Source organism: Pteronotus mesoamericanus, unplaced genomic scaffold (assembly GCF_021234165.1).
Source record: "Pteronotus mesoamericanus isolate MK-2021 breed Mesoamerican mustached bat unplaced genomic scaffold, CSHL_Meso_final scaffold_118, whole genome shotgun sequence".
Lineage (NCBI taxonomy): Eukaryota > Metazoa > Chordata > Mammalia > Chiroptera > Mormoopidae > Pteronotus > Pteronotus mesoamericanus.
Genome location: NW_026555301.1, coordinates 6,414,303 through 6,442,068, shown reverse-complemented (window position 1 = coordinate 6,442,068; position 27,766 = coordinate 6,414,303). Strand labels below are relative to the sequence as shown.

The following is a 27,766-nucleotide window of genomic DNA, read 5'->3' as shown; positions in this document are numbered from 1 at the left end:
TTAAGTTCCTTTGCTTGGAGACACATTACCCTTATCTCTGCCTTTATCCTCACTTGGTTTTCTGCCTCTTTCCTCTTTGTTTCCTAGTTTCCCCTTTTGATAAGGACAGCAGTAATATTGGATTAGCTGCCCACCTATTCTAGTATGACTTCATCTTAACTAATTACAACTGCAGCAATGCCATTGACAAAGTCAAATACAGAGGTACAAGGACTTCAAATTATTTTTTTTGTTGGGGGGACACAATTTTACCCATAAAAATTTCCTTGCATAAATGTAAAAAGGAAATAACCAAAAGGATAAAAATATGCATAAGATAACAGAGTTTGTATCCTCAAGTATCTACATAGCTTTTTCATGGCTGCAGTTGTCCTTTAGATAACAGTGATTATTGTTTGGTTAAGCAATGTTATATTTTAGGTTTTCTTTTACTCTGTGTATCTGTGATTGCTGCCTTCTTTAGAGCAGGCTACCTCTGTGATTTGGGGCTCAAGTCAGAATGGGTTGCGTGGAGGTATATGCCAGTAAACTGGTCTTATAGATCTGGGCACTCTGTGTCCCTCTAATGGTCACTCTAGGCACTGCTTTGTCACAGGGAGCGACGCGTTGCAGGGAGCACTAAGGTTGAGTGCAGGGCTCCTGATCTGAGGGTTACTGTCCAGAGCCAACTGAAGAGGGAGCAGGACTCTGAATCTCACAGAGCCCGTGCCAAGATTGTCATGGATGGGGGCAATAAACACAGATTGTTGCAAACTTCTCTGTTTGCCAGGAGAGGGGACATAGCTCTTCCCTCTAGGAGAGAGAAGGCCCCGAAGCCCTGTATCCAAAGGCTTTTATTGAGAACCATATGCACAGGGGTTTACAGCAGAGCTCATCAATCAATGTCAAAAGGCTATGTGTACAGAAAACAAATTGAGATCATGGATAACAACTGGAGGAACACAGGAGATCTGCCTCAGGTCAGAGTCTATGAATAATGTAAATCCTCTTCCCAGTATGAGCCAGTTTTCATTGCTTTTGAGGGAAGAACAAAGCATGCTCAGAGGAACTTAATTCTAGGCCTGATTGTCCCAGGGAAAGGCCTGATCCAATTTAGGGCTGTACCTGCATTTATTGTTCCAAGCCTGAGCCAAGCGGGCAGGGCAGAGCCACCAAGAGACAAGGAGACTTTTTCAGATAGAATGAGGACTCTGGCCATGTCCAAGCCACGCCGAGGGGTGCAGGCCTTTTTGCCCTTTCTCCATGTCCCCCAAGTCCTTGTCTGCTGCCCATACCGGCCAATGTCTATCTTAGGTTGTTTCTCCTCATGAGGAAACTTACCTGTCAACAACTGACCATCACAGGGTGATGTGAGGGAGGCAGGAGCTGTGCCCCTGCCAGGGGGACAGGTTTTGTTTCCTCGGTGGCCTGTTTTCCCAAGGCCTCCTTGATTAGCTCCAGCCTTGGGGCCCTCTAACCTGTCAGCGGGTCTACAGTCCCTGAAACCAGATGGGATGTTTCCCAACACTGCTTTGCTCTTTTTATTACCCCAAGACACATACTGTTGATGCTTCTGTTTGGACCCAGGTGGCCAGAGGTCCCACTGTTTGCAGAAACCAGGCAGGCAAGGGAAGAGGCCAGCCCTCCTTAAATCTCCTGCATTGCTTTCCAAACCAAATACTCTTTCAGTTGTCCTAGCCGCTCTTCTGCTCCCATTGTCCCCAGCATCACCTCTGCTTTGTGCAGTATGCCTTTCCTGCTTTAATTTTAGGTTATGGTTCTTCTGTCAACCTAACTCTCATCTGCCTTCCAGTGATCAGAGATTCCTCATAATCTGTGTTACGCTATAGGTAACTCTTCTTGTTTTCTAGCACTCTTAAAAAAAACAAAAAAACAAAAACCTGTCTCCTCAATGAAAAAACTTGTCTCCTCAATGCTAGAATGAATCCTGTGATACTGGATTGGAGGCAGAGAAATCAGTATGAACTCATGTTTATTTTAATATGTATGCAGATCAATACAAAAATAAATATGGATGTTTATGCATACATACATGGGTTAATATACATGTATACATTTCCTAGCTCTACCCACTAAGAGGATCTAGAAGCAATACTACCCCAGTAGCACCATATATATCTGGTGCCCAGACCTTGTTTTCTGATACCATTCTCCAATAAAAGGAACCAGTATCCTTGAGAAAATGGCTGGGGCAAGGGAAAATACAAGATGAGTCTGGAATCTGATAGCGCCAGAAAGTAAGGTGGTGCTAAAATGAATGTGAGGCATGTCAGAAAGAAGTAGGAACCAATCTGAAAGAGCTCGCATTGCCCACATTTGGAGCAATTTTAGCAACAAGGTAAATACTACTGTTTTATGACCTCAAGAATAAAATAACTACCCATGAGTCCTTATATATCATATAAATAAGTAAGTCAATAAATAAATGGGAGAGAAAGTACAACTGTACCTTAGAGAAAAATTTAATAAATGTGGAAAGACAGAAATATAAAATCGCCATTAAAATCCCACAGTGATCATTGTTGCAGGCAAAATCTGCTGATGAATTAGTGGGTAGCATTTTTAGGAGAAATAGGATCTTTGCATAGCCTCAAAGTATCCTCTCAAATATTTGTGAATTGCTGTGGTGGTTTTAGCATATGTCCTCAAATCCTTGATATGCAGTCTTCTAGGAGCTGGAGTTCAATTCCCTTCCCCAAATGTGGACTGGACCTAATGAATCCTAATAACAGAGTGTGGGAAGGGAAAAATAGTTAAGTTTGCAGTGGAGAATCCTGGCAGATACCACCTTCCCCTGTGATCAAGGTTAACATCACTTGTAATCAGCCACATTAGTGTCATGCACCCCCCGATACCAAAGAGAAGACCACTTCACCGCTGCAGTCTTCTTCCTCAGAACCCATAATCTCAGTTTAAACATGAGCAAACCCAAGCTGAATGACATTCTGCAAAATATTTGATCAGTGCTCTTCAAAGGGTTCAGGGTCATAAAAAGACAACAAATGATGAGGAACTGTCACAGATTGGAGGAGACCAAGGAGATGGTGATAACTAAATTTAATGGACCATCCTGATTTATTTCCTGAGACAGAAAAAGGACATTAGTGGAAAAACTGGGGAAGTCCAAACACATTCTCTTGTTTAGTCAATAGTGTCATACCAATCAGTGTTAATGTCTTAGTAGTTAATGATTGTCCCGTGGTTGTGTAAGATGTTAGTATCCAGAGAAGCTGGGGAAAAGGTATACAGGAAACTTTGTGTTAATTTTGGAACAAATGAAAAGGTTGTCTTTCCCTACTCCCAATTTTGGTAAGGAGAAAAATAACAAAACTTATGTTTACTCCTCCATCTTAACCTAGTAAATATACATATTTTTTGTTATTAGAAAAAAAATATACAAAAGAGTGACAAATGTATTTTACTGTGAATGGGCTAAATGTTCTCCTGAAGATATAACTTAGTGTGTAAGTCAGGATCCTGGCAGGAAAGAGGTGGCACACAGATTGTATTTGAGCAGAGTTTATAGTGAGTTCATTCATCAAGTTGTGGGCAAGGGAATGGGGAACCAAAAAGGTACAGGGAAACACCCCATGACTGGCAACAATGGAAAGTAATGATTACTCAAGGCCTAAAGGGACAGGAAGTAGGTTTTTTTATGGAACTGGTAACAGTTGATCCTGTAGCTCTAGGAGAAGGCCATCTGGCTGGAGCTGCAGGTCTAGGTGAAGGAATGCAGCCACTGGCCAGTGGGAAGGACAGAGAGATATACACAGCCCAATCTCACTCTCTTCTGGCTCTCCAGTATCTTTCCATGGCTCCCCATTGGCCAGAACCAAGCAGAAGCAATATGATAAGGGAACTTGTACATGCAGCCACACAGGTCAGCCTTCCAGGCACAACCTAGAGCCAGAGAGGTGCCTGGAGAATATCCACCACACTATGATCTGAATCAGTGAGAGCAGACTGTTTCATGCAGGCAATAAGGAAAGATTAGAAAATCTAGAACTGAGAGAGGATCCCAGAGGATTTCTTATAGAAACCTATACTTAGGAGGTAACAGATTTAAAATGTGTAAATATATGTAATCAAATACACATTTAGGAAGGGCTTCCTTTAACCTCTTCTGTTGAAATGAATTTGGATTTATGTCTATAAAGGATGCTCCAACTTCCCACAAAATTTCTCTTTGCAGTCTTAGCAAAAAGCCACCAAGCCTGTGCTTAGACCGGTGCTGTTCCTCAAGCTCTTACCCTGATATCTGAAGGACCACCATCCAAAGTTAAGAAATGTCCCTCTACCTTGATGGAGACCTGCCCCCTGAGGACCCCTACCCATGGTTTATCCTGCTGGCCTAGTAGACATGCTGCACTCTCACCATCCTGTCCTGCTCCCTCCTCTCCTTTTCCACTCAGTCAGCCCCCTACAGGCCTGGAAAGTGGGCCCTCTAACAGTGTTCATCTCCATACCAAATCCCACCACCATCCTGGATTATTTCAGTATCCACATGTATAATTCATTCAAACTCAAGCCTCCCAATTTTTGGACAACTTTAGCTCCACTGACCTTCATCTCCATCCCATGCAGCTGCCCATCTGCTGGCCTATAAATGCTTCTGAATACTCCAAAATCCTAGTTCTTTAACATACTACCTCTTCCCACAGCTTCTTTCCCTCTGGCACTCTTCTTCCCTCCTCTCTGTGAGATCTCCAAGCTTCCTCAACTCTCTACTCCCTGTTCTGTAATGTACCTATGGGCACCAACAGGCGCCTTCACACAGAAAAATGGCTGTTGCATGGGTCATACAGGTTATATATTTGTATATTTTAACCATTTTACAAAGATAGAAATAAAACATCTTGAGAAAGGAATATCTTTCAGATTCGTACTCAGGGGTCATAAGCCAGCAGCAAACCCTTTATCTGATAAAAGCAGCACCAGCCTTGGAATTGGTTGATTGATAGGAAACATTGAGCCCCAGGAGCACACCATGCAGGCCTGGAGCAGAGAGGAAGGATGAACGTGCTGGCCTTGTGTTTTGGGCACATCGTGGAGTCTGCAGCTGTGTTCCGTTCCACATTGTGCCCTTTTTCCTACAAGGACTTTTGAGGTGGGTGTTTGTCTGTAGGAAGAGGTGACTCAGGCTACGAGATATATCTCAGACATCTGTCAAACTGAAGACAAAAAGCCTCCCCCTTTTGTACAAATAAATGTGATTATATTTTTTCCAGTGGTGTTTAGGAACTTAATAAACTCAGTACAAAGGAACTAAGAAAATATATTTGTTTTGAAACTTTTTCTTATCTACGTACAGAATTTTGCTGGCAAATGCTGATATTTGGAGCTGACTACCATTTTTAAAGGAGAAAGTTGTATTTCTGGTCCTCTTTTTTTATCCTAAGAGAAGAGGGACTTAAATGCATTTCTGAAACAAGATCAGTTGCAGAGATAAAGTTGGGGTGGTTGGTGGTCCTTTGAAATGTGACTCACTGGAGCAGGAAGAAGGGAACTACAGGTGTTTTGGAGAACATGGCCAAAGATCTGGCTGAGGACGCAGGCCAAGCTCACAGAGATGTCCTTCCTCTTTGGTCTGTGAATGAACTTGGCAGTCAGATGGCCCTAAAATTGTGGGTGACATGCTTGTGTATGCATGTATATACATGTGTGTGCACTCTTGGACATGGAAGACATGGCTCATGGCACCATCTGTTTCTTAAAGGTACCTGTGTCTTTACTGCTACACTCCCAAGTCACTGTTTGGAATGCTGATTAGAATAATTTAACGACAATGAAATGGTATTTGCTGATTACTCTCCTGAGGGACTGTCTTTTCCTGGAAAGAATGACCTAGCTTTGGGCCTAGCCATACTTACTCTTTGCCCCTCTCTCTCCATGCTAGGCCAACACTGGACAAATTGATGACCCCCAGGAGCAACACAGAGTCATCAGTAGTAACCTCGCCCTCATTCAGGTGACTCTCCCCTTTGCCTGATTGATGGATCCCTTTCCCCCTTTTGAATTTCCAGGCCCGCTCCAGGTAGGAAGGATGAAGGCAAAGTGAGCCCTTATCCCTGTGCTCTGGACTGAGATTCGGGGATGGGAGCAAGTATACTTGCTCACTTCTTTTTCCCGTAGCCTAGGATGCCTTCTCTTCCCACTTTATGCAAAGTGTGCTTGCCAGAGTTGCTGCCATTTCCCCGTGATTGCCTTGTGCATGTGATCCTACTTATTTTTTCTGGAGCATCTGTACATCATCCCTCCCTGGAAATTCCTCGTTGGCCCCACTTCTACCTCTCTAGCTATCCCTTTTCAGCCTTGCAAGACCCTCCCCTTTGTCCTTTAAATGCTGCATGTTCTTTCAAAGTTACATATCCTTCTACCAGAACCTAGTTGGGCTAAGTGTTCATCCTGTTCATTCAGGAAGCCTGACTCGGAGAGCCTTGGAAAAGATTGGCTTAGGGGCTCAGGGAAAGGTGGAGTTGGATCTAGACAAGAAGTGGCTCACTCCAGAACCTCCTGGGCTTCTCTGGCTGGGGACAGCATGTATCTGCACAAACAACCTGGACTCTGAGATCAGACAGTCCTGGAGTTAAGGTCATCATTTATTAACTGGTGGCATGGGCAAGGTACACAGACTCAATTAGCCATATCTCCCTGTTCACCAAATTAGGAGGATACTGACTTTACCCCTCATCTGGGCTCTAGACCCCCTATCTATAGCTCTCTACTGGGCATCTATCTACCTGTCCCAAAAGTCTCCCTGAAACAGCATAGCCAGATCTGGCCTATCACCTTCCCTCCTCACACTCAACTGTCTGAAGTACCTAACTCAGTCTAGTTTGATGGTTGAAAGCTCACTCTGAGAGCCAACCAGCTGAGGACCCTCAGGGTCACTTCACCTTACCTGTAAGGTAAGTTGTTGTGAGCTGTGGATCATGGGAGAAGCATGATGTCTGCTTTGCACATGTTAATCAATCATGCTAGCTATGTCTAGAGAACGTTCTTACCATTTAATCAGTTGGAAACTGAGTCACCCTCAGCTTCTCTGCCCCTTGTCCTTTCAGCCAGTAAATGAGCATCCTACCTCTGAGCTATGCTGGAATCCAGCCCTGCCCTCCTTGCCTTAGCCTCTTGGTCCCTTGGCTGACTGCAAACCTCTTCACTGCTTTAACTGCTTCAGGCTTCTTGACCTTCAGCTCACCTCTGCATAGCCACCTGAGCGAACTTTTCTAAAATCTAAAGCTGATAAGTCCTCTTCTTTCTTAAGCCCTTTTGTTGGTTCCCCTTGTCCAAGTGTGGGCCTGGCCCAAAAGGCATTCATGGTCTGGTCTCACCTTCCCTACCATCCTCATGCCTTGCATATGTGGTTATCTCTGCTTGGAATGTCCTTTTTTTTTTTTTCACCTGGCAGTGAAGCCCTTTAAAGACTCCAGTCAGGTCTCAGTTCCAACCTGACAGCAGGTACAGCTCCTTGGTGCCTTGCATGTGTTGCTGGGGTTGCCTTTGTTGCAATTCTGTGTTTAGATGTCTGCCTTCTCCACTTCAGGTGATTTTCATGGGCCAGGACCACCAGTAATATACCATAAGATATATGGATAATTACAGGCAAATTAAACCTGTAGGTGAAGAACTTGGGAGATTAAATGGACGCTCATGACATTCCTAACAGTGGGTCTGACAAGGGGCATGTAATAAGTACTTCAGCTACAAGTCACTGGTTTTACTTTTCTGTTTTACACCAAATTCTTGTTTGTATGTATGTACATTTCCACATGATTGATTCTTAACAAACATTTATTAAGTCCTGCTCTGGGCCAGGCAGCAGCTTGACACATAATGCTAGCGTCCAAATGTTAGTGAGGGTATACTTTTGTTCCCTTTATTTTTTAAAAGTTAAACATCAAAACAAATGGTGTAATAAGTTTCACAATCAAACTTTTTAATAACTTCAGTATATTCCATCATGTAAATAGAACCAAAATGGTATTTAAAGTCATAAACATCTAGTAGGGCCTGGAAATTCCGCAGTATGATTGAAGGGCAGTTATTGAGAGCTGGGCCAGCAGGCCAATGCAAATGTGGCCCACCTGGCCCTGTCCCACTTCAGTTAACTAACACCCTGTGGGTGTACCTGCAATTGTTTTGAAGCTGCTACTTGTTAAATTATACTGCAATGAAAATGTTCTCTTTTTGCACGAATTCCTTCTTTTTTTTTTTTTGCACAAATTTCTTAAGAGAACTTTCTACAAGTTCACAAGATATGAACAGATGAAAGCTCCACATTTTCCCCAAAAGCATTACAAAATATTTGATTTCTTAGTATTAAATTATAGCACTAGTATTAATATTTGAAGTATGGGTTTCTCCATAACCTGACCAGCATTGAAAGTATTCTTCTAAACTACTTTTGGATATATATATAGCCATACGCAATATATGGTGACTTTCTGTATTTTTAAAAATAAAAATATTATACATATAATTCTGTCATTTATACTTTTAATGATTTAATACATGAAAATCACAATGGCAAATAGTAAGCACTCAGACAATAGCAGCTCTAAATATCATTATCATTACGTGGTTCTTTGTTCACATTTACAGTTCTCTCCCTGGGAAATGCTCGATTATAAGATGTAGGGGTAATTTACATCTAAATTTTCCTCCAAAATTCCTGTACCAATTTTACCACCATCAATGTATAAGGACCATTTTCCATATATTTGTCAATATGTATTTTTTTGTCATCAACCTTTAAAATTTTAATTTTACCTGTTCTGGTGGGTAAAAATAGTGTATTCCATCCATTCATAGATTCATTCATTCATTTATTTGGTGAGCACAGATTAGGGCTGAGATCCAGTCCCTTCTCAGACCTGAGGACCCCAGCAGAAAATAAGACACTGCGTAACTTTTAATAGAGGAAGGCTAACAGTGGTTACAAATAAATAAGATGCGTTCAAATTGTGACTTCATTTAACATTTTCCTGACTACTAGGGAGGCTGGTCATCTTTTTGCATGTTTCTTGGCCCTTTGTGTTTCCTCTTCTGTGAATCCCCTGTTCACCTCCCTTGTGCATTTTTCTATCAGGTTATGTTATTATTGTTGATTTGTAAAGTGGACTTCATTATTCTGATACTAATCCTTTATTATATATGTTGAAAATATTTTCTCCAAGTCTGTCTCTGTCTTTGAATTTTGTGTTATCTTGTCTTAAGTCACACTTGGACTTAAAAGTTTATCTGTAGTTTTCTTTATTGATTTTAAATGATGTATCTTTGGTAGTAGTAATCTAAAATCCAAAACTTGGTATTATATATTTTCTCCTATTTCACACTTTAGATTTAAAAAAGAAATGTTTTAACCCTCACCCGAGGCTATGTTTATTGCAATAATTTTAGAGACAGAGAGAGACAACGATGTGAGAGACAAACATCGATTGGTTGCCCCCTGTACGTGCCCAAATGGGGATTGAACCATCAACCTTTTGGTGTATGGGATGATGCTCCAACCAACTGAGCCACCAGGCCAGGACACACTTTAGATTTTAAGTTTAGTTGTGCATGTTTGTGAATGGTATAGAACAGGATTTTTTTTTCCCCCCAAACAGATATGCAGTTTCTTTTACTCTGTCTATTCACTAGTTGTATAGATTTCAAATGCCTTTTATCATATTAAATTTTCATATATTCATGATTCTATTCCTGGACTCAATTCTGTCATGTTGATCTCTCTGTTTTTCTGCCAATGTACCCTGTTTTTATTACCAGCTTTAAATACATATTGATAATAACGTGCCAAAACTCACTGTTGACCTTTCTGAAAATTGTTTTGGTTATTTTCACACATCTACTTGTCTTTGTGAAACTTGAAATCAGTTAAGTTTCATGAAAAATCTTGTTAGAACTTTGATTGGAATTATATAGGTGAAACTGGAGGGCATTTCCATCTCTAAAGAACCAACTTGCCCCATCTATATATATGGTAAAATTCTGTTTATTCAACCTTCTTTAATAGCACGTTTCCATTGAGATGTTTTAGACTACTGAGAGGAGATGCCAATATTAATACTCAAATATAAGCACCGTTGGTACTGGCCTGAGTGGGTACATAGATGTACCCTCCTGGATAAGATGGGAACTGCAGTGGGGGCAGGAAAGAATGCAGAGAACAGAGCACCAGCATGCAGGGCAAGTGCCAAGGGAGGAAAGGAAGAGGAGAGAAATGGGAAGTGTGCACAAAGGCCTCTGAGTTGTAGCTGTAGACCAGGGAGCATCTCCCCAAGGGCATATCCACAGTCTATGCTGTTGGAGGTTACAACCTCTTGCCCACAGCAGTGAGGGAGGAGCTGTGGGCCAGAACCTGGTGGCCTTTGACCAAGGGCTGAGAACAAGATGAAGAACTAGACTCTGTCATTGAAGATGACATGGAACAGAAGCAGAGGTGAAAGTAGTAGTTTTCGGGGGAATTGGGTTGAAGAAAGGTGTTTGTCTTTGTTTTCCCCTGACCTCTCAAGGTTTGAGAGGAGGCATGGTGAAGGGCAGGGAGGGTAGTGATGGTCGGAGGGACCCTTTCTCACGTTTCTGACTTCTGCCCAACAGGTGCAGGCCACCATCGTAGGGCTCCTGGCTGCTATGGCTGCCCTGCTGCTGGGAGCTGTGTCTAGTGGGGAGTTGGACTTTGCAACAGTCAAGTTGCTGTGTGCCAGCAGTGTCAGCACCTCATTCCTTGCAGCCTTTGCACTTGGTGAGTTGTTCCCCCACCCAGCCCCTTCCTTCTCCTGGCTGGTTGCGTGCTCCACTTCTCAGAGCTCCACTGTCAGATCTTTGTTCTTTTGATTCCGAAAGATGGAGCACTAATGGTGGAGCCTCGGTGTCCTGCTGGGGAATGGGGAAGAGACTGCCAGGTCATGACCCATGTTGTGGGCAGGTGAAGAGGACAGTGAGCCCCCCACTTGGGCAGGATGTATGCGCCAGGGGGAACTGCTAACTTCATTTCCCTTCCCTCTGCTTGTTTAAAGAACTGGCCTGTGCTCCATAGGCACAGTCATCTGTTCATCTATTCATTCATTCATTCATTCATTTATCCAGTCATTCAGTCAGTACTTAACCATTTCTTGAGCATGGCTTACATATGGGCCTGTGGTGGGCTCTTCAGTCTGCAGTCACAGTGGGAAGCAAAGTTCAGCTTTTAGCTTAAATTTCATCTCTTCAGAGAGGCATTTCCTGACTATTCCTTCACAAGTACTGTACTCCACCCCCTCCCATCCCCCACTGCGACCATGCTCTATTGCACCATGCTAGTATCCTTTTAGAACACTTGGGAAACTCTGCACTTATCTTGTTTCTTTGTTCATTTTCTGTGTCACCTTCCTGCTACAATGTCAGTTCCTCCAAGCTGGAGGCCCCATCTCCTGTTTTTCCACCTGATGCTCTTATCACACTGCCTGCCACACAGCAGATGCTTCCTATGTGTTTACAGAAGGCATAAAGACAGGGGCATTGGCACCCATAACCCATCCTTGGAGCTCATGTATGTCAGTAGAGAACCATTTGGCTGTGCAATTACTATAGAATATCACCCATTCATTATTACTCGGTATTTACAGAGTGTCTACTGCGGACGAGGCACTATTATGGTGCTGGGGATACATGTGTGAACAAAACACACAGGTATCCTGTGACGTCTGTATTGTAGTTCAGAGTAAGACATCAGTATAGGAGCATATAGATAATTCCATTTAAATGTCAGTGCCTTTTTCTTTCTGAGGCTTTGTCTGATTACCTCTCTGGAATAGCTGTGTTCACAGTCATGCTTTATTTTTAGGTATTCTATTTATTTACCTTAAATGCTTGTTCATTTCTTTGTATGCTGTCTGTGTTCCACCAAACAAGCATTTAAGTGTGAGTACAGAGCCCAATGGTTACTTAAAACAGGTCCAGGCATATAACCAGCTCCCAAATGTTTGCTGAATTAATGAACTTGATTCTGGTTCTCTTGAGGATTGCATGTCTGTATATACTGCAACATGTGCTAGTGCAAGAAGGAACAAGTGATAACTTTATGAATTGGATTTGTATTTACACCTCTGTCATACCATCTGACTGCCCACAAAATCAGCTTTGAGCTCAGCTTTCTGTAACTTAATGCAGTTCTCTGTACATTAATTCAGACAGCTGCTGATCAATGGAACAGCTGTATTCCTATACTGGGGCACATGATAGGGAAGGAGAGGTAAGAGAGTGGAAGCCTAGGAGCAGATTCATAAGCTATGATTCCAGGGCAGGATGTTTGCACCTGGTCACATATCTATGCATGCACATGGGGTGGCACAATTACTCATTCTGGTCAAGAGAAGGACAAGATGAGTATGCCAAACCTTCTGAAGAAGCAGAGCCCAGGAGATACTTGGCATGAAGTCTTCTCTGAAAACAACACAGTCATACAATTCAGAAGGCCAGCCTTGTTCCTGTGGGGCTTTGTACAGAATGCCATCGCTCCCCAGTTTACAGAGGAGGAAACTGAGAGCCAGAGACAGGGTGAAGATCAGCTGCATGGGCATAATTGGGGCCATCCAGAGATGTATGGAAGGCCAGAAACATGGCTGCTCTCTCACAGTATGACCATGACATGACTGTGCCATAAAGTCAGGTGATGGTGGTAGTTTTCAATAAGTGCTCTCAGATGGGTGGTGTCCCTGTATATAGTCCTGGGGGGATTTTCACCAGACCACCATCTTAGCCATGCAAATTCAGATTCACTTAGAACTGATATTTCAAAAGAGATTAAAGTAGCTATGACCTACTCACAAAATAGGGCAAAAATTGTGACTGGTGGTGGCAGTTTTAAATAAAACATTAAAGTGATGATTCCAATTATTTTTAGAGTTACAGAATACTGGGTCAAGTGTTAAAACACCAGTATCTAAGATATAAAATGTCTTTAGAAACCCACATAAGATGCAGTTGGATTAAGTCCTAAGCAGCAGATGGAGGCTAGAGATCCACATGTGACTATGGTCTGAGAACAGAGACAGAACAGAAAGTAGGATCTGGAGAGGTGGCATCTCTTAAGAGGTATCTCTCAGGTCTCTAGCTGGTGAGCAGGTCTTAAGTGCTGTACCCTAAAATCTATCAACTCTGCACTCAGAGGCCACATGCTGGCTCCACCCATTCATGGCCCTGCAGAGCTCCTGAGATGGGCCTGTTCCCCAGAGATGTGGACCTATCCACATGCCTTTGGCTTGGGGACCCCTGGCAGCCCTGCTGGGCTCCCCAGCACTGCACTGCAGTCTGCATGTGCTCCTCCTCCTTCTTCCCCTCTCTCCTGCCACAGGGGCCGCCACCCTGCATTGCTACCCCTCCCATCTTCCCTCACAGGCTTTGCCCCTAACAAACCACTGACCCAGCTAATTCCATCCAGGCAGCTGCTTCTCCAAGGACCCCAACAAACATGCAAGTCCATGCTCAGTCCCTCTCCTGCAGTGAGGGCCTATGAACTTCATGTCTGTGGTGCCAAATGGCTTAGAAGCCCAGGAACCACAATGGGTTTGAGTATGTATGTCATCAGAGCTTTCAGGCTGTTCCTTAGCATCATGCCAGAAAGCCACAAAGCAAAGTCCAACACTCCTAGCCTTCTCAGGTGGTTTGACTTCAGTCTAGGCTTGTGCTGGTAAAGGGAAGTTCCTGAGCAGCACCCTGATGAGTTTGTCATCCTATGCCACTTCTCTACTGTGTTGCTGATCTTCCTTGGGATTGTTTGATACTCCAGGCTTTGAGTCTCCTCTCTGTGCTCTCTGCAGGAGTGCTGATGGTCTGTATAGTGATTGGTGCTCAAAAGCTCGGTGTCAACCCAGACAACATCGCCACACCCATTGCAGCCAGCCTGGGAGACCTTATCACATTGTCCATTCTGGCTTTCATTAGCAACTTCTTCTATAAAAACAAAGGTAGGGGGACCCCTGAGGAGGAGGGGCTCACCAGCAAGGCTGAGTGGGAATGTCTGTACCCAGCCCACACCATTCAAATCAGGCACCACAGGAAGGAACCTGCGAGGCCTGTCGTGGAGTCAGAGATCCTTTTATAGAAGCAAAGCCTGAAGTCATTGAACAAGTCAAGGTATTGTCCAGCAAGTGTCTCAAGCTCTCCCAGCCATGTTAGATGGGATGCACTACTCAAGTTAGCAGACACGCAGGTTGTTCATTCCCACCTTAGGACCAGGGTATGCACAGAGGCCAGGGACATCCTGAGGCCAGTCTGATCACTTCAGTGCATTCTTGCAGATGTCAGTGCCTCCTTGAGGAAGGCAGTTCACACTGGACACACATAAACTGTCCAAGAAGTAGCTCGCAAGGAGGAATGTCTCAGTCATGGGTGGTGGCAGCAGCAGCATTTTCTCTCCCTTGTAGGCATGAGGCAGGGGAAGCCAGGGCTCCTCAGCCACCTGTTCAGAAGGTGAGGGAGCCATTCACACATCTTGTAGCAACAGGCCTTCACCAGAGGTCCCCCAGGTCTGCCATTGAAACACAGAGTTTGCTCATGCTCAGGGCAGTGTGGACAGGCAGCACCATCCTTGCCCAGAAGGTTCTCCTCTTCTGAGATTGACAGCTGACCACACCCTTCCAAGTGTCATATTGTTTACTTTCCACCTGGCACAGTCTCACTAAGATGACTATATGCAACTGTTTACATCTAGTAAGTGTTGATTCTGAGCACAGTCAGGACCCGGATGCTTTGAGGCAGGTAGCTTAAATTAATGGAGTGCATCATGATGAAGACAGTGGGGAGGGGCATGAGGTGATGGTTGGTGGGAGAAAATGCCCCAGAGAGAGGAGCAGCTTCAGCAGAGCTCCAATTAATCATTGCCCTGTGAGAACATGGATGAAAGGATTTGAGACATCACCTTGTTTTTAAATGATGGCAACTGAAGCAGAACAAGAAAACACTTCTGATTTAGAGTGCTCAGGCACTGGGACCCTTTCTGTCTCAGCTCTGGGACTGGCTCCTTGCCATCCTACGAATTGCCTACCACCACCAATATTTTATTTATTTGTTTTTAGACAGATGGGAATGGAGGGAGAAAGGGGGGAGACACATCAGTGTGTGATTGCCTCTTGTGCACCCCCTACCGGGGACATGGCCTGCAACCCAGGCATGTGCCCTGACTGGGAATCGAACCTGCAACCCTTTGGTTTGCAGGCTGGTGCTCAATCCACTGAGTCACACCAGCCAGGGCACCACCAACAATATTTAATAATCTGGGAGATTCTCAAAGTTCATATCAGTGGCAATGAAGAGTTAATAATATGACTTAATTTTATTTTTAAACCAAACCTGAATTTAAAACAAGAAGATCTGTGTATAGGTTAATCATGTTTGATTTGCAAAATAAATATGAGTCACAGATGTCCCCAGACTCTTTCTCTCTGCCCCTACTGTACCTCTTCTAAAATAGTATGTTTCAACACTATTATTAGATGTTGAATCATTGTTGCATTGTCCATCTCTCCAATTAGATTATGAATTTATCTTTGGTGCACTGGGTAGGTGCAGGAGTCACTACACCTAGCACATTGTCATAAATCTTCTCTGACAAGGTGTAAGCTATCAGCTCTCACATCTGCCAGTGTAGTCAGGAAGACAAGCCATGTGCAGGGTAATGGAAGTATTCACCATGGGGCTGGGAGGAGATGAGGTGGAACCTCTGCCGAGGCTTCTGGGGAGTTCTAGAATTGGACTAGATATGAAAATGTCCTCCAAGTTGGCATTCCTATAGGCTGCTGTCTCCCACAGTATTTGATAATTGCCTAGAGCTCACTTGGGTGGGAGGAGGCAGAAGAGGGTACTTAGGGAAATAACAAAACCAGAGATGTGAAAATGAAGGTGTCAGGAATTGAAGACAGAGATGAGCCTTTCGAGTTACTTAACAGGATGGAGAAAATACTTTGGAAGGTATGGTAGGACAACGCACCCTAAGCTGATGACAGCAGTGTCTCCCCAGACCTCTAGAGCCTTTAGTTCCCAGTCCACCTCTCATCTCTACAACCCAGGCCTCAGCCCACCAGGCCATGTTGTGTGCTCTGGCCCTGGCCACAGAGCTGCATGCATCTCCTTTTTTCTTCTTTCTCTTCCCAGATAATCGGTTTCTGACTCCATTGGTTTGCATTGGCTTCATGGCCCTGACCCCGGTGTGGGTCCTCATTGCAAAGCAGAACCCACCCATCATGAAGATCCTAAAGTTCGGGTGGTTCCCAATCATCCTAGCAATGGTGTTCAGCAGGTGAGCGTGAGTGAGAGTCTCTGCCCCCTCTCTGCCTCTCTGTGCCACCCCCTGGCTCTATGTTAAAGAGAGTGGTGTGAGAGCCAAGGAACCCCTGGAAGAAGGTGAAGCTCACTTGCCCCATGGCTATGGTTGAAGTGAACTGCAGCTGTGGGTTCCTTCACTAATCCCCAGTGCTAATTGTCATACCTCTTTACTCTTCATCTCTGTTTTTCACACCAGGAACCCTAGACCAAAACAAACAAGAACCCTGTTTGTTTTGGGAGGCAGTCTTGTTTACAGTTTCCAGAGCACAAAGAGCCAGGAAGAGCTGAAAGTGGAAACATCAGATGAGTGCACCAGAGCCATGGCTCTTGCCTCATCTTGGTGCTGTGGTATATTGGTCTCTGTTTCCCTGCTGCCACAGCTCTCACTGGCCTGGACCGCTGCTTAGGCTGCAGGGAGTCCCTCACCTGGCCTCAAGGCAGTGACTATGTGAACACCATTTCCATAGCATAGCTGCTGGTGGGACCTAGAGGGGCTGAGGGATTAATTTCCATGTAGCTTTGGGCCTTTAGCTGAGCCCAGGTCTTTTACCTTCCAGCCTCATTCTCAGGGGCTCTTTCCACTAGCAGACCTTGATAGTCCTTTCTGATGTGCTTTCCTAACTTTGACTCTGAGAGAGGAGAAGGTATGGTCTAGGTATCTTTGTATCTGTGTCCCTTACACAAATTGATCTCACTTCTTTAAGGCTTTATGGGTGGGGCAGCCTGTGCTAAACTACAGGGACTAGTGGGAGTGAGGTATTGCTGCACCATCTTCCACGAACAAGGGGCTGGAGATGATACTCATGCAGGTGTGTTTTCTGCTAAGGAGCATCTCAGTTGCAGTTCAAGGGCTTTCACAAGACAGAGCCAGCCAAGTAGAGGCCTCAGAAAGGAGTTTGTTGTTTTCTTTTAGTGGACTGACATTTGAAGGGCCTTCTAGAACAGCTAACATTAGACTAAAGATGAAAATGCATGTGTGGGATGCAGAGGACACTGGAAAGAGCAGACTGGCTACAACAGGGGTTTTGCATAGGGGTAAGGAAAGTGTTTGCTAAGATGAAAAGACAACCTGATCAGGCAGTTTGTATAGAGAATATTTGGAAGGCCACTTACAAGTGCAAACTCTAATCATTTGACTGTCATTTGCTCTCTCCTCAGTTTCGGAGGGCTCATCTTGAACAAAACCATTTCTAAAGAGCAGTACAAAGGAATGGCCATATTTACTCCCATGATATGTGGTAGGTATTAGCAGACCCCATCACCTCAGGTCGCTGGGCTGGGTTGGCCCTTTGGGCCCAGGTGGTGAGACCTGAGCAGAACTGATGTCAGAGGTCCAGTTCCAGGCCCTCAGAGACAGAATTAGGAAGCTGGGTGGGCAGAGTCTACCGAGGCTGGTTTTCTTCAGACAGAAGGAGACCCCAGAGGGGAAGCCATGCCCATTGCTCCACCAGATCACACCTTGCTCCTCATAAGTGCCATGAGACCTGCACTTTCCCACAGAGCCAACTAAAACCTATGTCTAGAATGTACACAGAATTTAACCCAGGATTCTCTGGCACCTGCAGAATGAACGTGGCCTTCAGAACTAGGATAGTGTCCTCTCATGGTTTCACTTTTATTTTTAACTAAGATTTATTGGTGACATTTAAAACTCATAAAATTTACACATAAAAATATGTATTTCCGTATTCTTGAACAGCAAGTCCGTAACAATACTAGCTTTACATTGGGGGTAGGGCAGGAATCAGCTGCCACTGAGATAGGACCTATGTTGTCCAATTTGCCTCAGTTCCCTCCATTCCCTTTTGTATTCGACCCAACCCTTAACTGATTAATTTTCTAGACTTAGATCCTATGGGTATTTGTGTGAGGACCCCGCCCCCCCGCCTTTTAACCAAAGCTTGGTATATGTCTTGTTTCTGATGAGGCCATGTAAATGGGACCACTGGCCAGGGGAGGAACCAACCATGGTAACTGATTGCAGTTTGCTTGGTGCCCAGGCTCTGGCTTCCTGGGACTTCAGAAACAGGCTTCAAAGGTTTTTGGGCCAGACCTCCTCCCTCCATTTTCATGGGAACTTAGGCCTGTGTTCCTTGCATGTCAGTAGGCCACCCAGTAGGCCTGCACCTCAACATAGTCCCACAGGGCCGATCCCTAGCACAAGGGCTGGCCACTGTGAGTGAGGACAACAAGAGCTATATCAGGCCCAGATGGCCATAAGCTTGGAAAGATATCCTTGGATGGCACCAATTCAAATACCTATAGAGAACAAGCAAGCAATTTGAATGAGTTAAGCAAGTAAGACAATAGCTAAGCAGTAAGGAGTGTTGGGGAACAAAACGTGTTTCTAGGGTAAAAGGAGTATTGCCTGTTCATCTCTGGCCCATTGTTGCCTGGTAGGAACTAAGGTTTAGAGTTGTTCGAGCTGACTTGTTAAGAAAAGCTGGGAATCTGTATTAAAGGCCTATTTTGTAAATACTGCCAATTAATTTGTGTTATTTTATTTTTTTTTAATCATTTGTAGGCAAGACAAAATAGATTTATGGCCATCCTCTGTCCACAGACCTTTTTTACATCATCTGGGAGCCCAAGGCAGTTGGTCTTTGCCCCTGGAGATCACTGGGAAACATCTGGCCCAGTGAGAGATTGTTCTCCATGTAGATGAGGAAATAGAATGGGGGCAACCCAACTCAGTCTCAAAAAGAGATGGTCACTATAATCTCCTTCTCTACCAGCCCCACAGTCTGCCTGTGCAGGAGCTCAGTGTAGCCTATGTCAGCTGGGCCCTCTACTGGCAGAACTGGACACACAGTCGGCTCCCTGTGGAAGCCAGGTGCCTCAGCAATGAGCCCCAGCTCTGTCACCATATGATCACCTCTCCTGCTGTGCTGCTCTTACCCACTGTTCTCTTTCCTTCCTCCCTTGAGGTGAAAAATATCCCTTTTGTTTTCTCAGATACTCCAGTCTGTAGTCTGGTTCCTGTCACTTTTTCCAACTTCGAGTACCTTATCGAGATATCCTCTCATAGACCAAGTAGTCTGCTCTCCTCCCTCTATTAATCTCCCTCATTTCCTGAATTCCCTCCCTTCTCACTGTTTTCTCTCCCTCTACCCAACAAATATGTACTGAGAGTCTACTTTTCCACGCTTTCTTTACCTGAAGAGCTGTCAAGGTGGTGCAGTTATTACCTGATACCAAACAAGATCTGTGGTCAAGTGGGAGGGAAGGAAAGGAGATCAAATGCTGAGTCAGTCAAGGAAGAACTCCTGGAGAAAGTAAACTTAAAATAAGGTATAGAACTCAGAGACTGTCATAAGGAGGGGCAAACCAGATTCTTTTTCTCCTTGCAGGTGTTGGTGGCAATCTAGTGGCCATTCAGACTAGCCGGATCTCCACCTACCTGCACATGTGGAGCACGCCAGGGGTCCTACCCCTCTGGATGAAAAAATTCTGGCCTAACCCATGCTCTACTTTCTGCACTTCAGGTGGGTCAGATATCTTTCAGAGGCCATTTGGCCATTTCTTTGAACAAGTAAAAATTAATATCATTGGGATCTGGTGTTTACAACAATAATGTCTAAGACCATTGCTGACCTCAGCACAGATCATCTTCGAAGACACAGCCCTTTCTCCCAGAGACCCACCTCTGCCTTTAATTGATTGGTTCATTCAGTCAAATATTTATCAAATTTATCTACTGGGTACTAGGTGTTAGATTACAATGGTGACAGAGAAAGTTGTTTCTTGCCCTCCATGGATATATATAGTCTAGAAGAATAGATGAACACACCAAAAAATTAATACATAATTACAAATTGTGATATGTTCTAAAAGTCCAAAAGTATAGGGTACAATGAAAAAGAATTACAGGAGATACTTCCATTTGGGGTTTGAAAGTTCCTCTGTGGGGATGAGCATGGGTTGGCTGGGGAGGAAACATGCTGAAGCAAGAGGAGCATTTAAGGCAGAGGCAACAGCCTGAGCAAAGGACAAAAGGCAGGAAGGAGCTTAGCAAGTCTGAAGAACTGAAAAGCCAGTGAAACATGAACATAATGAGCTAGGGAGAGGATGAAGGAAACTGAGGGCAGAAAGATAGAAAGGAGTTAATCACATTGGGCCTTACAGCTTGAGAAAGGAGACTGGATTTTATTCTGAGAACCACTGGAAATCGTTGGAGGTATTTTTATATATTTGTTGCTTTTAAAAATTGGATCTTGCCCGCTTACATTTTCTTTTATCATTTCCTTTCTGTTTCAAGAACTACCTTTAGCCATTCCTTTGGGGTAGGTCTGCTGGCACATTCCTGAAGGATCTTTTCACTCGATATAAATTTGGGGGTTAATAGCTCAACACTTGAAAAATGTGCCACTTCCTTCTGACCTTGTTTTCTGATGACAAATTGCCATCATTTGAATTGTCTGTTGTATACATAAAGTATCATTTCTCTTGCTTATTTCAAGACTTTTTCTTTTCAGACTTAGGGTTTGACGTACATTGGTGTGGATTTCTTTGGGGTTATACAACTTGGATTCACTAAGCTCCCTGGATACATAGATTTATCATTTAAGATTTGGGAAATTTTAAGCCATTATTTCTTCAAATACTTTTTCAGTGTTTCCTTCTTCCTTCTTTCTTTCTGGTGCTCTGATGAGGGGAACGTGTGATCTTTTGTTACAGCCCCACAGCTCTCTGAGGTGCACTTTAATTTTTTCCCAGTATTTATTACTCTCTGTTACTTAGATTGGCTAATTTCTATAGTTTTTTTTCATCAAGTTTACTCATTCTTTCCTCTGTCCTTTCCATTCTGCTATTGATTATTTCATTGAGGTGTTTGGATTTTCTTAGCTATTGTATTTTTTCAGTTCTCAAATTTCCATATGGTTCTTTTATTTATCTTCTTTTCTGAGATTTCTGTTTCTTTTCAAAGATTTTCTATTTTTATCACGAGTGTCATGTGTGTTTGTAATTGCTATCACCCCAGTAAACCTAGTACCATCTGTTACCATACATTGTTATTACAATATTAAAATTACATTTTAAAAATGGATTCATTAAAACCACTTTCACAATTCTACCATTTGTGTCATCTTAGTGTTAGTGTCTGTTGGTTGTCTTTTCTCATTAAGTTGAGATTTTTCTTTCTATAATGAGAGATTTTAGATTGAATCACAGACATTTGGAGTATTATGTTATAAGACTCTGGATCTTATGAATCACTTGGGGAAATAGAATGCACTGCTTTTCATTTCTGTCAGGTAGGGTTAGAAGTCCAGATTCCCTGGGCTTCTCCAGTGATGCCCCAGGGGAAAAAAAGTACCTCCTTACAGTGAGCAGAGTAGGAGTCCATGTTCCTCTGACACCACTTTTGCTGGGAGGCCTTACTGTTGCTCCCACATGGCCTTCACTGATATGGTGAGAGTCAGGGGAGTAGGGGGGTCCTCATTACCTCTAGGCAGAGTACCACTTATTTTCTACCACTGCGCCTTTTCTTTTATGACTTCATCCAAAAGGGGTGAATATCAACATCCTATCTGGATGAGGGCGAACAGAAGCCCAGGCTCCTTACTTGGCCTTTGCTCATAGAGGTGGGACTGCTGTGGTATTTGGCTGGAATAAAGCAGTTATTGTCTAAAAGTTTTCCATTTTGCTAGGCTACCCCCTTCTGGACCTTGGGCAAGAGAAAGCCAACTTCTGTTGAGCCTTTTTAGGACAGTGCCCATTGGTTACTGAATTCTCCAGAACCCAGTCTGGGATATATGAGGCCAAAGACACCAATTTGGGGAATTCACTACTACGTTGTTCCCTGGACCCTGAGGTCCCTAGCCAACTTGACCTTTTTCTCCACCTTTCAAAATCTTATGTTTGTTTTATATGTAATGTCCAGGGTTTTTAGTTGTTTTTAGTGAGAATAATATGAATAAGGGTGTCTATTCCATCTTGTCTACAAATGGAAGTCCCCATTATATTTTGACTTATAATTTATATATTGAAAAAGTATGTACTTTATGTATCATTTATGTATCTGTCTCAGTTCAGGCTACTGTAACAGAAACATATTTTGGATGGTGTATAAACAACAGAAATTTATTTATTTTTTTTTTAGTTCTGGTGGCTGGAAGTCCAAGACCAAGGCACCAGCAGATCCACGTCTGTTCAGGGCCTGCTTCCTGGTTCATAGACAGCTGTCATCTCACTGTGTCCTCATGTGGTTGACGGTGTGAGATAGCTTTCTGGGGTCTCTTTTAGACCGGCACAAATCCTGTTCATGAGGATTCCACCCTCAGGACCTAATCACTTCACAAAAGCCCCACCTCCAAATATATTGTGAGATTTTGGGGGGAAACAGTCTGTAGCAGCACCTAAATACTTTATGTGGCTTTCCATAAATTTTCTTGAGTTTTTATGTCAGCTGCTAATAATAGTTATTTTGCTTACTCTTTAAGTTTTTAACAACTTGCCTGATTTTTCTACACATTGTCTAATTTTTCATCATGAATAGATTTTGGTGCTCTTATATGTTTACATTCTTTCTCTACATATTATTTTATAATAGACTTTTCAGTTTCTAAGCTACATGTGATTTTTGTCCTTTTCCTTATTAAGTTGATAAAATACATTATATTAACTCATAAGTAAATGGAGACTTACTTTTCATTGAAACTCTTTGTGTTTGAAAAGCCCATCATATTCACAAGTTGTTTTCAAGAGATAGGAAGGGTAAATCACATTTCTTGCAGTCTCAAATTCATAGAGTGTTGGATTCTGAAGAGAATAGGGGGGTGATCACTCCCACCTAACCAATGTGCTGAAGGCCCCATCAGTGCACCACCCTCCTCGATTGCTTAACTCCACACTTTGAGCCTTTGTTTTTCGACATTTTCAGGATCTTTCCACCTTAAGCCCCTTACACATTCTCTCTCTGACCAGAATCTTTTCCCCACAGATTCAGAACTCAGCTTAAATGTCATTTCCTTGTTAAGAGTTTCCAATCTGCAGTAACTCATTCCCACTAATAGACACTTTCTTTTCTACCACATTACCCTGATTTATTTTCTTACCAGTACTTACAACAATTTGAAATGATCTTTCTTGTTTGTTTGTGTGTTTCTGCTACTCAATTCCAGTTTTTCTCTTTTCTCTTAAAGTGTCAGCTCCATGAGGGAAGGGACAGAACTATATTCCCATCTGCTGAAACATGACTACAACATAGTCTACCAGGGCTATGGGAACTACCCTTTGGCACCTTCAGGAAATAGCTGAATGAATGTGGATGCCTTACAAACTGTCACATGCCAAGGTGGCCTCTGCTGCCAGGCAAGTCACACAGCCTCCTTGGTTCTGTTTATTCCAGAAATCAACTCCGTATCAGCTCGAGTTCTGATCTTTCTGGTGATTCCGGGCCATCTGATTTTCTTCTATGTTACCTACCTGGTAGAAGGCCATTCGGTCCCAAACAGCAAGATCTTTGTGGCATTCTATCTGCTAGCAGGCCTGATCCAGGTAAGGACAGCTGTTGCAGCAGCAAAGCAGCAGTCAGTGGTTAGGCAGCCAGCAATCTTGTCCGCTGCCCTGGGAGAGAGGCTAATGAGGTGGAGTTGGGTGTTCCTGGACATACAGGGCACAGTCCCCATCAAGTTAACTTGTTCAAATCCAAGGGCATGATCCAGACCCAGAGGGCACTTCACACTCCATACTGGACACTCTGTACTGCATACTCCACATAGCATACTCCACATTGCACACTGCATAGGTCATCTTCCACACAGCACACTCATTACTCCACCCTTTACAAGGCACAGTTCTTACTGCATACAGCTCACTCCTCACCACAGGACCAGAGGAGCCATCCTGAAAATGCAGAATGTTGCTATGAAGCAATCTGACTATAAGGTCCAGCTGATGAACTGGCCCAAGTGCATCACTCAGCACAGACAGTGGGTGGTCAGGGACCAGATCTCTGTTGAGGTGTTGCTAAAAGACATCAGTCAGTGCCAGATGGTAGTAAGGACATGAAAAATTAAGCCGGTGCCTGCTGGTACCTGTCTCAAAGATTAAGGACACAACAGACTCTGCCAAGACTCCAAGACTAGAGCTGGTTGGTGTCCCACTGGACCTGGGGCCTCTGAAGGGATTGCTGTGGGCACTGTTGGGTACACAGTAATGCTAGTTCTAAGGGACTAGCATTTTCAAGTATCCCTGAGTTATTGCATTTGCAGTCATAGCATGTCCCTGACTCTGAAGGACAGGCTGGGGCAGTCTGAGAAACCATCCTGAACAACAGCAGAAAGGGGCTGGGGTCAGCCTGCAACAAGGGACTGAGAAGCTATGAGACCTGATGAGGGCTGTGTGAACTACCCCATAGCACCTTCAGGAAAAGCCAACTATGCAAAACTATTCATGAGAGAGCCTGCAGAAAACCCAAGTTCAAGTCTCAGCAATTTTTGTGTCTAAGGTTCCAAGGATGTTGAGTGGAGCTGTTACACCAGAGGTCAAGGCTAATGAGTAGCAGCAGATCTGTCTGGCACTTCAGGATGCAAGGAGAGCTAAGCAAGTGTGGAAGAGGGTGGACTTCTCTGGCCCCTGCAAGAGCTCATAGCTGGGTATCAGACCCCAAGAGAAGCTCAGGAAAGAGGACTACCTGGGGTTGACATGTTCACCTCAGTGTCTGCCCTTGAAACCTGCTAGTGTTTCTTAATAACACTTAAATTTCTGACTTGGTCTTTGTCTTTCATGTCTGCTTGCTCTTATGACAGGTGACAATCCTGCTGTACCTGGCAGAAGTGATGGCTCGGCTGACATGGCACCAGGCCCTGGATCCTGACAACCACTGTATCCCCTACCTCACAGGGCTAGGGGACCTCCTAGGGACTGGCCTCCTAGCACTCTGTTTTCTTATCAGCTCGTTATTGCAGAGTGAAGCAGAGCTGGATAGCATTTCAAAATCAGCATCTGGATCTTCCTAATGAGACCAGGCAGCTCCAGTTAATCAATAAAATTTTTCCTCACATCACTGTGGTACAGAATTCGGTTCTTCCTTGGCTGGGTCCTTAGGTCTCCCTGCCTCTAAAGAGGCCCTATGTCGGTCTGCTAAGGAGACTCACATACACTTTCACCCTGGCATTGGAAACTGAGTCTGTCATGGAGTCTAAAATTAGAAGCACTCTATGTATGTGAATATGACTGCATGTGCCTACGTGTTAGACGAGTGTGTGAATGAGTGCACATCTATGTGGAAAGCAAGGTGCTCAGGCCTAAAGGTCCTGGAGGAAGAGGGATGTCAGTGCATTTTGGGGGATGTGTGGCCCTGTTTCATGCAATGCAGCCAAGTTGGGATAGAACAGGAAAAAGATCCTTGTGTGCTCAGGTTTCAGGACTCCCTGAACCCTACGTTAACTGCTGTCTTCACCAGGTCCTGTTCCACGGGCCACTCTGTTGGCATGCGCTGCAAATGTGTGCAGCCTTCTAGGATAGGGCCTTACACATCCCCCCTCATGTGCTCCCAGCTTTTATTCTTATCACTGCTTTCTTTCTTTTTTTTTACTTTTTTCTCTTTTCTTTGATTTTCTTTTTTCTTTTTTTAAGCAAAAACCTCTGTTTAGGTTTTGGCAATCAGAAAAGTGTGAAATAAAGCATACAATATGTATCACTTGGCATTTTGTGTTTATAAAAATATTAACGCAATCATAAGACTTGGGTCTATGTGTAACAAAAACCTCTTGGCATTTCTCTAGTACAATGTTTGTCATTACTGTACTCTCCAAGCCTAGAAGAATCAACATTACCAGAGAACTTGTTAGTAATGCAGATTACACATCTTCCCTTCCCCTAGACCCAGCAATGTTTAACCAGCCCTGTAGGTGATTCTGATACACTCTTTTATTTGAGAACCACTGCTCCAGAGCTCTGACTTAAAAAAAAAAAAGACAAAATATATATATATATATATATAAAGACACACACACATACTCACTAATTGCTTATTTGCTCATCATAACAACTTTAGCCATGATTAGCACAGAGAATTATTATCTTTTGTTGACCTTAAACAAAGGAACAGTCAGGTATTTCTCCAGCAACATGGGTTTGTTTGGGAACAACAAAGAATTGCAATTTGAGACATGCAGTCTAATGGTGACCATACAAAGGAGAGGAACACTTATGGTTGTGGGAAGGCTGTTGTAAGTGAAGAGTCTATTAAAAAAAACTGAAAGTTTGTAGTATAGTGAGTTTTCATTGGCTGACTTACAGCAGTCTCCCATTGGCTGAGCTGTTACTGGCCAAGGAATCTTTCTTCCTCCTACTGAGGTAGTAAAGCAGTATCACTTCCAGTTGGAGTTGCAAGATGCATCTCTTTCTGTTGGATTCAGTAGTGTGTGTTGAGTGACTTAAATTAGTGTTCTCTCTTCTACCCTCCAAACTCCATTTTAAATGAGGTTTCTGTTTATTAATTTTTGTTCTCCATATGGTAAAAAATCATTCAACAAATATGGACAAAAGCTGTTGTATCAGTCAGTGTCCCAGAAGGAAAGAGACAGCAGCTGAATAATTGGGCAGGGTTTAAGGAAGAGACATTTTACAGATATAGGGGACAATGAAGCACCCTGTGCCTGCACACAGTGGGGACATGCTACCACCATACACATTCACTTGAACTGGAAAGTGATTAAGAGTGGGTGCCTGAGAGGAGGTGTCTAGTCAAGAAATATAACTACTACCAGCTTATGGCCTTGAGGAGAGAGCCATGGGAGTAGACACCCTAACCTTATTCTACACACACCCTTCTACCTCCTGCCAGTGTCTTCCAACAGCCAAACCCAACCAAAAGTCAAATAATTAGGGGTGTCATTTATGGATGGCCCATAGATGTCTCAGCCTCCTGGGGCACAGAATCAGGTGAGGGTAGAGAGTGGATCTGGAGGGACAAGTAGAGAATACCCAGCATACCTACAATACTAAGCCCCAACCTAGATATAGGGGATAGACTTGTGGGCAAAGCACTCACCTTTGCTGTATCAAGGGTCCACTGGGGAGAGTTAATCAAAATCACACCAATAAGTAGCAAAGTTCTGTAAGTTCTGCAAAAGAAGCACATAGTGCTGTAAAAGGATATAATAATGAGAGCTAATATCAATCACTCACTATGCCATGTTCTGAGCATTTTACATCTGTAAACTCATTAATAACCTCACAGCAACTTGATTCAATAAATACTATTATCCTGTTTTGAAATTAGGAAACTCAGGCGTTATCGTAACAGTGAAATACTCAGCCTCTCTGACTCCATCTTGTTTAAGCTTGCTTTTTTCCCATGGCCTTACATGCTAATCATCAGAAGGAATTCTGATTACATCTTGAGTCTTACAAAAACAGCCCCTTACCAGAACTGCCTCTCCTGAGGAGGTAAGGGAAGTATGTGCAAAAATAATGATTGTTCATCAAAGATCGACAGGAACCTGATGACTGG

The 27,766-nt window shown here is 43.6% G+C and overlaps 1 protein-coding gene across 5 annotated transcripts in view; it reads left to right on the top strand.

Annotated features, from left to right (window-relative positions):
• Positions 1-25,297, top strand: part of SLC41A3 (solute carrier family 41 member 3) — a 71,098-nt gene extending 45,801 nt beyond the window's left edge. For 4 of the 5 annotated variants that reach the window (XM_054587309.1, XM_054587308.1, XM_054587311.1 and 1 more), the window contains 8 exons: positions 5,897-5,968; positions 10,600-10,744; positions 13,800-13,946; positions 16,132-16,276; positions 17,461-17,540; positions 19,653-19,787; positions 23,654-23,802; positions 25,056-25,297. In XM_054587309.1, coding sequence (XP_054443284.1) covers positions 5,897-5,968; positions 10,600-10,744; positions 13,800-13,946; positions 16,132-16,276; positions 17,461-17,540; positions 19,653-19,787; positions 23,654-23,802; positions 25,056-25,265 — 1,083 coding nt within the window. In that variant the 3' untranslated portion in view covers positions 25,266-25,297. The remainder of the gene's footprint in view (positions 1-5,896; positions 5,969-10,599; positions 10,745-13,799; positions 13,947-16,131; positions 16,277-17,460; positions 17,541-19,652; positions 19,788-23,653; positions 23,803-25,055) is intronic. The other variant, XM_054587310.1, reaches the window with a different exon arrangement.
• Positions 25,298-27,766: the final 2,469 nt, after the last annotated feature.